Raw genomic sequence first — 12,300 nt, forward strand, 5'->3', positions numbered from 1 at the left:
TTATTACCCTTAGTTCTGAACTAGAACATGGTAAACCTGTGTTGTGGCTACCATTGTGTTTTTAGATGTTGTTAAGGACATTGAATTATAAATAATTTACAATCATTTTTAGCTTTTCTAATTAAATTTTTGACTTGAATTAAGCTAGCCAGCTAACACAGTCATGCAAACTACAAATACATCAATGATGAAAATAATATATTTAATTATATTAGTCTTATTTTAGAGACGGCACAAAAATGAAAGGTAAACAGACTGAAACAGGCAAATTGCTAGACACAGTGGTAGTATTGTACTGTGTGAATTATATATATATATATATATATATATATATATATATATATATATATATATATAAAACATCTTTTAAAACAAAAAACATACAAAATGTTGGACCTTTACCACATTTTAAGACTTTATTTAGAAAATGATTGCATTCAGCAGCTTTACTATTTTAAAGGACCAAAGAGGACCATTATATTTGTAACCCCAACACAGTGACCCCTTACCCCAAACTGGTTTGGTCACCCCAAAGTTCAAGACATGGTTACAGCCTCGCGTTAGAGTATATATATATGTGTGTGTGTGTGTGTGTGTGTGGGGGGGGGGTATATAACATATAAGAATTAATATAAAAAAATTAAGAATGCGGCCCTCAAGGCTACAGGGATCTAGCATTGCGGCCTCTGAGCTTTCCAAAGTTGAATAGCCCTGCCTTAAAGCGTTTTATACCAATTTTGGTAAATTGAAAAAAAAATTATGTATTCATTATGCTTAATTTATTGATTGATTAATTCTTTTTTTTTTTTTTTTTTGCCATTATTTGTTTGTAATGCTTCTTTAAATACAGTATTAGTATATTCCACCAATACAGATAACCAACTTACAGAATAAAGCAGTTCTATTTAACTTATTGACTACGTTTGAATTTGACAATGATATTAGTATGATAATAATATTCCTGCTAAAAAAGTACAAATAAAAAACAGCTCAAGTCAGCCTAAGCTTGTTAGCTGGTTGCCCAGCCTGGTGAGTTGGAAGGTTTTGTTCACTTTTTAACCAGCCAGTTTGGGAGATGAGCTGGCCTCCCAACTAAACCAGCCAAGCATCCGCTTACCCAGGCAGAGAGACCAGCTACACCAACTTGGTCAGGCTGGGTAACTAGCTTAAAGCAGCTAAGACTAGTCAACCTGCTTTTTTTCAGTAGTATTGGCCTATAAACCTTGACAATGACCACCAGAATCACTTGCACTGTCCAAAAAAATTTATTTTGCGTATCAAGTAACAAATTACAGAAGCCACAAACAAAGAGTGACAAACACATTAGGCAAATACATGAAAATTATGAATCACTCGACTATTATTTCTTAAGTTTGCTTGATGATTTATTTCTTGTGGCAACATTTTTGCCTCTGCTCTGTTTTTGGTAATGAAAACAGAAAATATATTTCAAATGTGAGCATCATTATGAAACAAAAGAGAATGATGACTTGATTTTCAATTGAGGAGATTGTAAAATGTTGACTGGATTTTCTGAAGCTTTGAATAAAAAGTTAAAGGAAAAGGCTGAACAAAAATAGGCTTATAGTGTCATAAGAGTTTCTTTTACATTACTGCAGTAATACATAGTGACATATTAAAACTCAGTGCAGCTATTTACAATGAGAATATTTAGCAAAGTTAGCATGACCTGTGAGCCATCTACTCAATGTGATCACAAAGACAACCATTTAAAACAAACACCAATTACCAACAAATAAATAGGCCATAATGAACATCTGTCTTACAGCTACAGCAGGAGTTGCATTTTAAATACATCTCTCCACGTGAACAGAAAAATGAAGTCAGGGTTTTGTCAGAATACATTAATTTAAACATAATATACAGCTGTAAGATCATGTTGAGTATGCAAACAACCATCAAAAGCAAATTGCTTGGCTACCTGTATGAAGTATGGTAGGAACTTCTTATCACCATATGGCAGTTTCACAGTATTACAGCAATATTCATATTGCTTCATTTGTACTGCACATTAAGAGAATGTTCTGGAAATCCTTAGACCTCAGTGTATCAGACTAATTGAAACCAGTGATAATCCATATAAAATGCAGTGTTCTTCAGAATACAGATATGACTGTAAAGGAAATCAAAACAGCTACATAATTCTTGTACGATAATTGCACAGCAGAGCAAACGAAAAGAAAAATATTAGCTGTGCGAAAAACAATAGATAATGATAATAAGATAATTATATACTATTAAAGAGGTACATCAGCAGTTTATTTACTGATGAGACAATATTATGATATGAAAAATTGATATTAATTATAATTAAGCAGATGTGCTTTTTAGCATTATTGTTAGATTATTACATATAGTATTCATAAACTGTGCCAAATTCAACCTTAAACCTGTAATTTACAAATGTTTAAACAGCTTCTATTCCATATGTTCTTTGCAACACACCCCATTTTAAAACAAAATCAAACATATATTTTGCATTACATTTTTTTCTGTTTTTACATGTTAGCTCATCAGAGGACTCACTGATGAAAGGGGGAAGTCAATTTTCATAAAGTCCAAAGATTTTCTTTACCCAAATTAGCCAGATTTAACGACAAACTATTCAGCTGCTTTATTGTTTTTTCTTTTGGTTTGCTTTCTTATGTTTAATTAGACAATTAGTAGTGCTTTATCAATAGTACTCAAAACAGCTTATTCCAAACATTCACTCATTCAGCTGTTTGAGAGAGAGAGAGAGAGCGAGAGAGCGAGAAATAAATATGGTCCTGGACTGTGAAAATTAGGTTACAAAGTCTCAGATATATGTTGTTATTCACTGGCAAGTTTTAGATATGTAACAAACAATATTTCCTAAATAAATGTACAGAAGAGAATACAAATAGACAATTATGGGGCCAGGTTTTTTTTTTAGATTCTAGCAATTTCACACAAATGGAAAATGGCCATCAAGCTTCTAAGTACAATTGAACTTTGCTACACCATTAGTTTTCAATCTAAATTTATATGAACTGAGTGGGTGCTGTTCTATTTATCAATACATTTCTCTGATCTCTGTCAGCCTCTATTCTATTCTTCCCTTGTCTCCCCACAAATTTGCTGGGATGTTACCATCTCTCCATTACACCGTACTGGAACTGAGGCCTCTTGTTCCTCTGGATTATCCTGGGCGACCAGGGTGCTTCGAGGAGGCACTGGTGTGGCAGCCAGGGGAACAGGGGTGGTGCCTCCTGAGGCTCCGAGTGCAGGGGTAGAAGCCCCAGAGTCACTCTGATCTGGGGCCCTGAGCCTTTTCATCATGGTGGTCACACGCACAGCTTTCTGCATAACACAGATAATATGTTGTTGTCTTATTAGGACATAAACACAAGGAAATATTATGGACCGACTCATGTCTTAAAGGGACCGCTCAACCAAAAATGTTGTCAACATTTTATCCCCCTCGAGTTGTTCCAAAACTCTATGACTTTCTTCCATGGAACACAAAAGGTGATGTTAGGCTCAGCCCTTAGTAACCATTCACTTTCATTGTATGTAAAAAAATATGCAATGAAAGTGAATGGTGACCGAGAATATCATACTGCCTAACAATTCCTTTTGTATTCCAATTAAAAAAGACAGTCATAATGTTTTGTAACAGCATGAGGGCGAGTAAGTGATTCATCACTTTGTCTATGCAAATTTCTTTGAGTGTGAATAAACTTTTAGATTAACACAAAAGCAAAATTAAGCCATCTCACCTTCCATTTGGCTTTAGCAAAGTTTTTCTCGATCTGAGCACAAACGCCATCTTTGATATTCTTGTCTGAGGCGGCATTACCAGATATCCTAAACAACAAACCCAGAAAAGGTCCAGAATGGTTATTTTCTAACTAAACTGCACAGAACATCTTTCACACCACAGCTTACATGTTGTGTTTCAAGTGAAGAGGCTCCTTACCACTCATGGTTGATGGCTTCCTGTGCAGTCAGCCTTTGGTCTGTGTCCACCTCCATTAAACATGCAACAAGGTTTTTTGCTGCAATACAGATTGTTATAACAAAAGTCAAGGCCATCATAAGGCCATCACTTTGATTGTTATTTATTGTTTTGAACAGAATCCTGTAGATCCACACCACACCTACAATACTGTGATTTGTGCTATATACCTGAATCGGAGATATCATCCCAATAGGGTGAGTCAAACTCGTAGTCTCCAGATAGAATTTTCCGGAACAGATTCTTATCATGACTTTCATAATCATCATCATCTGCTTCATCATAAAAAGGCGGGTTTCCTGAAAGTCTGTTGACAGCATTTGATCATTCTCTTAATAGTATTAACATCTTTTAGTGTCAATAAGGAACATAACAACAAATGAGCAAGAATTTATTGTTTAGGATGATTTGGGTGAGAACTAAACTCAGCAAAAAAGAAATGTCCTCTCACTTTCAACTGCTTTTAATTTCAGCAAACTTAACATGTGTAAATATTTGTATGAACATAAAACGCTTTTCAACAGCTAAGACATAAACTGAACAAGTTTCACAGACATGTGACTAAAAAAAATTGAATAATGTGTCCCTGAAAAGGGTGGGGGGGGTGTCACAATGAAAAGTAACATTAAGTATCTGGTGTGGCCACCTGCTGCATTAAGTACTGCAGTGCATCTCATTCTCATGGACTGCACCAGATTTGCCATTTCTTGCGGCGAGATGTGACCCCACTTTTCCACCAAGGCACTTGCAAGTTCCCGGACATTTCTGGGGGGAATGGCCTTAACCCACACCCTCCAATACAACAGGTCCCAGACGTGCTCAATGGGATTGAGATCCGGGCTCTACGCTGGCCATGGCAGAACACTGATATTCCTTGCAGGAAATCATGCACAGAACAAGCAGTATATCTGGTGGCATTGTCATGCTGGAGGGTCATGTCAGGGTAAGCCTGCAGGAAGGGTACCACATGAGAGAGGAGGATGTCTTCCCTGTAATGCACAGCGTTGAGATTGCCTGCAATGACAACAAGCTCAGTCCGATAATGCTGTGACACACCACCCCAGACCATGATGGACCCTCCACCTTCAAATTGATCCCGCTACAGAGTACAGGCCTCGGTGTAACGCTCATTTCTACATGAGTAAACATGAGTCCGACCATCACCCCTGGTGAGACAAAACCACGACTCATCAGTGAAGAGCACTTTTTGCCAGTCCTGTTTGGTCCAGCGAAGGTGGGTTTGTGCCCATAGGCAACATTGTTGCTGGTGATAGTCTGAGCACTGATGGAGGGATTGTGTGTTCCTTGTGTAACTTGGGCAGTTGTTGTTGCCATCCTGTACCTGACCCACAGGTACAGCACGTTCACGCAGATGAGGAGGGACCCTGGGCATCTTTCTTTTGGTGTTTTTCAGAGTCTGCAGAAAGGTCTTTTTAGTGTCCTAAGTTTTTATAACTGTGACCTTAATTGCCTACCGTCTGTAAGCTGTTAATGTCTTAATGACCGTTCCACAGGTGCATGTTCATTAATTGTTTATGGTTCCCTTAACAAGCTATATGGATTTTTACAAAATTATCTTTAAAATACATTGTCCTGAAAAATAGATGTTTCTTTTTTTGCTGAGTTTACATACAGAAAATAACATGCACTTACACCATGACAATGATGACATTTACTGTTGTTACATTACACACAATGTAACAACAGTAAATGTAATGTTCATGTGGATGAACTTGACTGATGTCACGTGACTCCATGTGCACGTCAAGAAAGTGACACCCAGACGGATCTTTATGGAGTTCTACAATGCAAATGAAAACATTTGTAAACCAAGACCACAGCAGCACATACAAGAGATGAAAAAAAAATGTAATGAACATGGTGAATAATTTGACAACAAAATGACTCAAATGTGCTGATTACAATGTATGAACTCACAGGATGTACATGATCACTCCGATGGCCCAGCAGTCTACTGGTCTGCCATATCTTTGTCTGCCAACCACCTCTGGAGCTACAAAATGAAAAGAAAAGGGAATAAAAGGTCTGAATCTTCATAATATTTTTAAAGGGTAAGTTCACCCAAAAATAAAAACTGTCATCATTTACACACCCTCATGTTGTTCCAAACCCATATGAATTTGTTTCTTCCATGTAATGCAGAAGGAGATGTTAGGCTCACTTTAATTGCATCTATATTTTTAACCAAACAATGAACATTGCCAAACATCTCTTTTGTGATCAATGGAATGACAGGATGTTAATTTTTGGGTGGAGTAACCCTTCAATATCTCTGACACTTTTTCTTACCAAGGTATTCTGGTGTGCCGCATGGCTCTTTGATGAGGCCGTTTTCCAGTTTCGCAAGGTGAAAGTCACTGATTACAATTTTAGAGTTCTTCAGGCGGTTGTAGTACACAAGATTTTCCAGCTAAAAGGGTGATAAGATACATTTGGCTAAGTGAATGTCAGAACAGTTGAAACCATACAAACGTCACATTGCATAAATGTGAGATTTTATAAGAACAAGTCCTTTTCATTTCGATTAAGATATGCAAGTCAATGTTTAGGTTAACATGGCTAGTCAAATTCTATCTAATGATTTTGGAGTATGTTTTTTTCTGGAGCCAGTTTGCATTTTGGTGTTATACCACACGGTGACCAGTAGATGGTAGTAAAGCCCCAAGTCACCTTTAAGTTTCTGTGAACGATGTGGAGAGAGTGAAGGTAAGCCACAGCCTCCAGCACCTGCCGGATCACATTGCTGGTGTCACGTTCTGAGTAGTAGCCCTGGTCTAAGATCCAGTCAAACACTTCTCTGCCCGTGGCCCTGAAGTGAAAGAACCAGCACCAACACATATGGTGACCATCTATCTCATTCAATTCAATTTGGTGTGCCGAGACGCGTCGTGCCAAGTTTGAATATGCGTGAGTGAAAACTAGATTTAAGATCAATGGCGGAGTTCAAGGTTTATAGTGGAGAATGACATATATTTCATACTGTTCCATTTCACACAAAGCTATCATGCCACTTCATATTTACTTTAACATTTAGTCATTTAGCAGATGCTTTTATCCAAAGCGACTTTCATATCACTGATCACTTTTTGCATTCCTTGTAAGGAAAAGTGCAGCATGAACATTCTGCAAAATATCTCATTTTGTAATCCAAAGAAGAATGAAAAACACACAGAATTGTCTTTTTTGAGTGAACTATTTAAAATCTAAAAACATGAACAGAAGCAAATAGATATCCATTCACACTCTTTTTTTTCGTTACTCTTTCTCTCTCTCTCTCACACACACACACACACACAAACACATACACATCCCAAAGCACTTACAGTTCCAGAAACAGGAAGTACTCCTTTCTCGTCTCAAAGACATTGACCAGCTGGAGGATGTTATGATGCTTCACCCTGCAGGGAAAAAGAGAGAGGAAGAGAAAAACTGAAAAAAGGAAGTCGAAAGTGAAAAGAGATTATGACTACCTGCAAATATATAATAATTTGCATGGTAAAAAGTTGGCTAGATTCTGCTACTTTTGTACTTCTGTAAAACAAAAATGTAACATTGAGCACCATCTGTAAGTGCCTATCATCAACAAAATGTAGATTTGATAAATAACCTGCACATGAATCATACATTTTCAAGATGAGGATCTCGTTTTTGGCTGCTTTCCGAACTTTCCTCCCATCTTTTTTCAGGAACTTTTTACAGGTGTACATTTTCAATGTGTTCTTGTCTTTTGCCCTGAAGATTTCACAAAACTCCTCCCTGTAAAAAGAGACAACAAAACAAACTTACATTTTGTGTAGAAATATTACATTAAATTGGCAAAAAATGTGAGATAAAGCAAACCATAAATTTATACTTACGATTTCACTACCTGTCCCAGGTCATATTTATCAGTAACCTCAGAGGGACTGTTGTAATCCTTCTTCGCTCCCAGAGTCAAACAGCCAAATGGCATGGCTGCTTCTGCCCTTAAAGCCAAACAAAAAAAAGTTAGCTGTAATATATATTTTTTAATATTATATAAAATGCTTATATTGTAATACTATAATTCTTTAACATGGAAATAATCTGCGCTTTCAGTATGCATTATTTCTCAACAGATATTTTATTGCCAACTCATTAAAGTGCTAGATCACCAAAAAAAGGAAATTCTCTCATCATTTCACTCTTAAGGCCTGTTCACACCTAACAAATTTTTTCAGTGCGACTGTTCGTTCTGAACAAGCTTTTGAAAGGAAACAATGGATTCCTATTCACTGTAATACGATGGCTTCAGATCGATCACAATCTTGCCCGAAAAAAGACTAGACACAGCCAACAAATACAGTTTAACAGAAAGCAGGTGTCTCAGTATGCTAAAGTTCTTTTTAATTAGACACATCATCTAAAAAACCACACTCCTGCATGAGGCGCTGAATAAACAAAGACAAAGGGAAACAAAGACGTTCGTCTAGTGCACATTTACATAGAAAAACAAATGGACGGTTGCAAAAGCGTTAGGTGTGAACAGCCCCTTACCGTTGGTGGAGGTCTATGGCCATTGCATCTTGCTCTCTTATACGCATTTCTCAGATTAAGCAATTAGTTGTTTAAATGCTTTTTCAGGAAAGATGTTCAACTTGGAAATGTGTGTCTCGAGATCCTCGCGTTCGGTTCCAGTCTGTTGTGTTCAATCTGTTTGAACAACCCCTGGCCTTGGCTCATAGACTGAACACCACCGAGTTCAGCCGAATACCACTGCTATCTGTGAATATTGCTACTCTACATACAACTGTACTGATAAAAAAATAAATAAATTGGTATTTCGCTGTTATTATGAAGCTTGAGTCTGGAGTAGTAGGAATCAGTGCAAGTGTAACATCAAGTGAACTGTATATTGAAGCGTCCACCCCCCCAAAAATAAATCAGCTGACATTAAAATTAAATAAAATCAGTTCATGAATCGGTTATCGGCAGGTACTGCCCAACTTAGTTATTGCATCAGTAAAACCCACCATCGGTCAACCTCTAAGACCTTGCCACTAACAATCAGATTTTTTGGCATATTTTGGAGTTTTTGATGTAGTCTGGACAGCAAAAAAAACACATGAAATCAGATTTTTCCGAATCTGATTCAAACCACATTGGGAGGTGGTTTCAAAATGCGATTGAAATCAGATTTTTTTTAGATGAGTCACAGTTCGGTTTTCAAATGGTCTTTTGCGTCTCTCTTAACGTGACACACAATGACGATGTCAAAAATCTGTGGCTACTGCACAGAACATCACAATATTTACCAGTCTCCTCCATCACTGAGTTTTTCTTGTGGAGTTCTGGAGTTCTGCACCGGGAATGGACAGGGCGCTTATTTGGAGATCGAGATGATGCACCTCCATTTTTCCCACATCTGTTTTGAAAGCATTGTCACGTGGGTACACCTATGTCATTACCAAAGCAACCCATGCTGATAGGTTGGTTATGTATGAACGTGCAAATCTAATTTGTTCACTTGCAATTAATAGTGTGGACAGTCTGTCTGAAAAGATCTGATTTGAATAAAAATTAGATTTGCCTGCTGTCTGAACATAGCTTAATACTTGGGCTAGAGTTTTGATGGAGGTTATCAGGGTGTCATCCGAGTCACTATGTGGTCACTAAGGTGTCCTGTGTTTTAAGTCAAGTCATTATTTTCATTTGTACAGTGCTTTTCACAACACACATAATTTCAAAGCAGCTTTACAGAAAATTATTCTTTAACAGAAAAATCTGTAATATGGTAACTTCAGCTGTTTATGTGTTGTACAAGTCATGGTTTAAAATGAGTAAAATAAGTAAGTGTTAGGGGCAAATGCTTAAAAAGATTTTAAATGTGTTGCTACATGGTTGTTAGCATGTTGTGGGTGGTTGCTAAAGCTATTCTGGGTGGTTGCTAGGGTGTTCTGGGTGGTAATCACTGACAGTGTTGGGTAGTAATGGCCTACATGTAGGCCAAATCTGGATTACGTAATCAAATTATAAAATAAATAACTTTATATTTTTACAGGATTACATTTTAAATTGTGTGTAAACAGATTACAGTTATTTTCCCATTGATTAGATGATTACATTTTAACAATCATAAAATAACTTGCACAATTTACTGATTATGCTCTTATATGTAACATTAAATCAATAAATTCAATTGTCTTATTTCTTTAATGTTTTTTGCAAGCAACAGCAGTTTACAGGACTTTTTCTTGTTTATTACTAATGTTTAATGAAAGGAGTGTTCATTTAATACATTTAATATTAAATATATTTAAAATTAATGATTAGATTTATAAATCATGAAAATGAGCAATTCACAAGTAATCAGATTAGATTACCAAAATGGGTAATCTAAAATACTATATTACTGATTACAATTTTAGCATTGTAATTTGTAATAAATATCAGATTACATTTCAGAAGTAATCTACCCAACAATGGTTATCACTAAAGTCTCTGTGATGCGCTGGTCCCTACAGTATATATGGCTCAGGTCCCTCCTTCATTGAAAATATATGTCATTTTTTGTCATTGCTGTCTCATTCATGATTTCCAGGTAAATAGTATAAGTCTGTATGCTTAGAAAAGTAATAGTATACAATTCCTCACAAGCTGCACAATTTGAGATATCATGTCTAAAGCACAAATAATATGGAGTGAGTTAACTGATTAAGTTTAATACTTAGACTAGAGTAAGATGTTTGAGTATGAGCAATAGAAATTGTGACAAATTTTAGAAGCAGAAATTCAAAGCCTTACAATATGAGTGTCATTCTGTCACTTCCAGGGAACAGCAATACAAACTCACATTATGCTTGACTATTAGAGTTCCCATTCTGTCTAGAAACATAAAACAAGAAATACAAAATCACTGCATGTATCAGTCTAATCCTGATGAGCCCCATATGTTTGATATTAACAACAGCAAATTTCTGCCTCTACATGCACAATACAGTTTAATGACTAGGAGAATATTGTCTTCTATCCACCTTTGCGTTTAAGTGCATGGTTGAAAGGCTGCTGATGTGTGTTGATGATGGTGCGAATTAATAAATTATGAATTTTGTTATGAGGTCTTGAGATGCCACTCCACATATATTCATTGACAATTAAAATGCACTCAGTTTGTTTCTTTTTTCCTCAATGAGCTGCGAGTCATCTCAGCGACCCTGCTCCCTTCTCTTCGTCTAAGCCAGAAATCAGACTAAAACTCTCATTTAACTGAGAGCAAGAGAAAGTGAGAGAGAATGAGGGGGAGAGACAGATTTGGCAGACTCATAACCACATATGAGTAATGCCTACAATTTATTCCAAAAGTGACAATTTTCACTTGTGGCAGGAAGTATAGCTCTGAAAGATTCTGAATCTTTAAACTGAATCATACTTATTTATGAAAGCTCTGTAAGCATACAATAGGAATAGACCGCAGGGATTGGACATGAAACTAATAACAACAGACAAATAAATGGCATTCTTTTAACAGTCTTAAAGGGATAGTTCACAAAGTTAGCCTCAGTCACCATTCACTACCATTACATCTTGTTTCCTTACAATGAAAGTGAATGATGTAAGGGCCAGGCTACTGGTCCAATGACAGAACACAGTAGAGTTGTGAAGGTTCAACTATTTGGGCGCTTGTGGTTGTAGTGTTTTAAGCTATTTTGTTTTTAGTTAAAACTAGATCTGAAACCATTATTCATTTAATGTGACTCCAATTGACCCTTCGCTAAGCTCCGCCCCTCTTGGTTATGTTCACACTTATAGCCACTTATATATGGTGATGGATCTCGAGCTGAGCTTGTGCTCGGCTGGTTCATGGCCAGGCAATCTGTTTAATTACATTATTATTTATAAACTTTATAAAGTGGCTAATATTGCTAAGTACTATAAACTTTAACAGTGAAATTGTTATTAACATTGGTGGAAATAAAAAATATATATTTTCCCTATAAAGTAGTCATGTCATTGAACAATTCCCTTTCGTAAGCCGTTCAAATCCTCCTTACAAGAAGCCCACTCCTCCCTAATTACGCAGAGTTCTTTACCTGTTGCAGCTGGCTATCAAACACTGTAATTTGAGTGTGAGCCAAATAGGTAGCTATGACCGAATACAGTGACAAAAAACAAAACATGAAATGAAATGACACTACAAAAGAGTTGCAACATAGCCTGAAAAAGTCAGCAAAAATGCAGAGAAAATGGCCAGTCTTCCAGAAAACTATTTTTTATAGAAAGAAAAAGAAACATATCACCCTCTCATGGGGGTTGGTTGTACC

At 36.6% G+C, this 12,300-nt stretch overlaps 1 protein-coding gene across 1 annotated transcript in view; it reads right to left on the bottom strand.

Moving 5' to 3' along the window:
- Positions 1 to 1,255: 1,255 nt before the first annotated feature.
- Positions 1,256 to 12,300, bottom strand: part of LOC127646494 (caM kinase-like vesicle-associated protein) — a 60,386-nt gene continuing 49,341 nt past the window's right edge. Inside the window, exons 2-11 of the mRNA XM_052130198.1 lie at positions 7,879 to 7,986; positions 7,646 to 7,777; positions 7,345 to 7,419; positions 6,692 to 6,830; positions 6,311 to 6,431; positions 5,939 to 6,014; positions 4,171 to 4,307; positions 3,962 to 4,040; positions 3,762 to 3,849; positions 1,256 to 3,342 (exon numbers count right to left, since the gene is read on the bottom strand). Coding sequence (XP_051986158.1) covers positions 3,091 to 3,342; positions 3,762 to 3,849; positions 3,962 to 4,040; positions 4,171 to 4,307; positions 5,939 to 6,014; positions 6,311 to 6,431; positions 6,692 to 6,830; positions 7,345 to 7,419; positions 7,646 to 7,777; positions 7,879 to 7,973 — 1,194 coding nt within the window. The 5' untranslated portion in view covers positions 7,974 to 7,986 and the 3' untranslated portion in view covers positions 1,256 to 3,090. The remainder of the gene's footprint in view (positions 3,343 to 3,761; positions 3,850 to 3,961; positions 4,041 to 4,170; positions 4,308 to 5,938; positions 6,015 to 6,310; positions 6,432 to 6,691; positions 6,831 to 7,344; positions 7,420 to 7,645; positions 7,778 to 7,878; positions 7,987 to 12,300) is intronic.

This window comes from Xyrauchen texanus, chromosome 7, assembly GCF_025860055.1.
Source record: "Xyrauchen texanus isolate HMW12.3.18 chromosome 7, RBS_HiC_50CHRs, whole genome shotgun sequence".
Taxonomy (NCBI): domain Eukaryota; kingdom Metazoa; phylum Chordata; class Actinopteri; order Cypriniformes; family Catostomidae; genus Xyrauchen; species Xyrauchen texanus.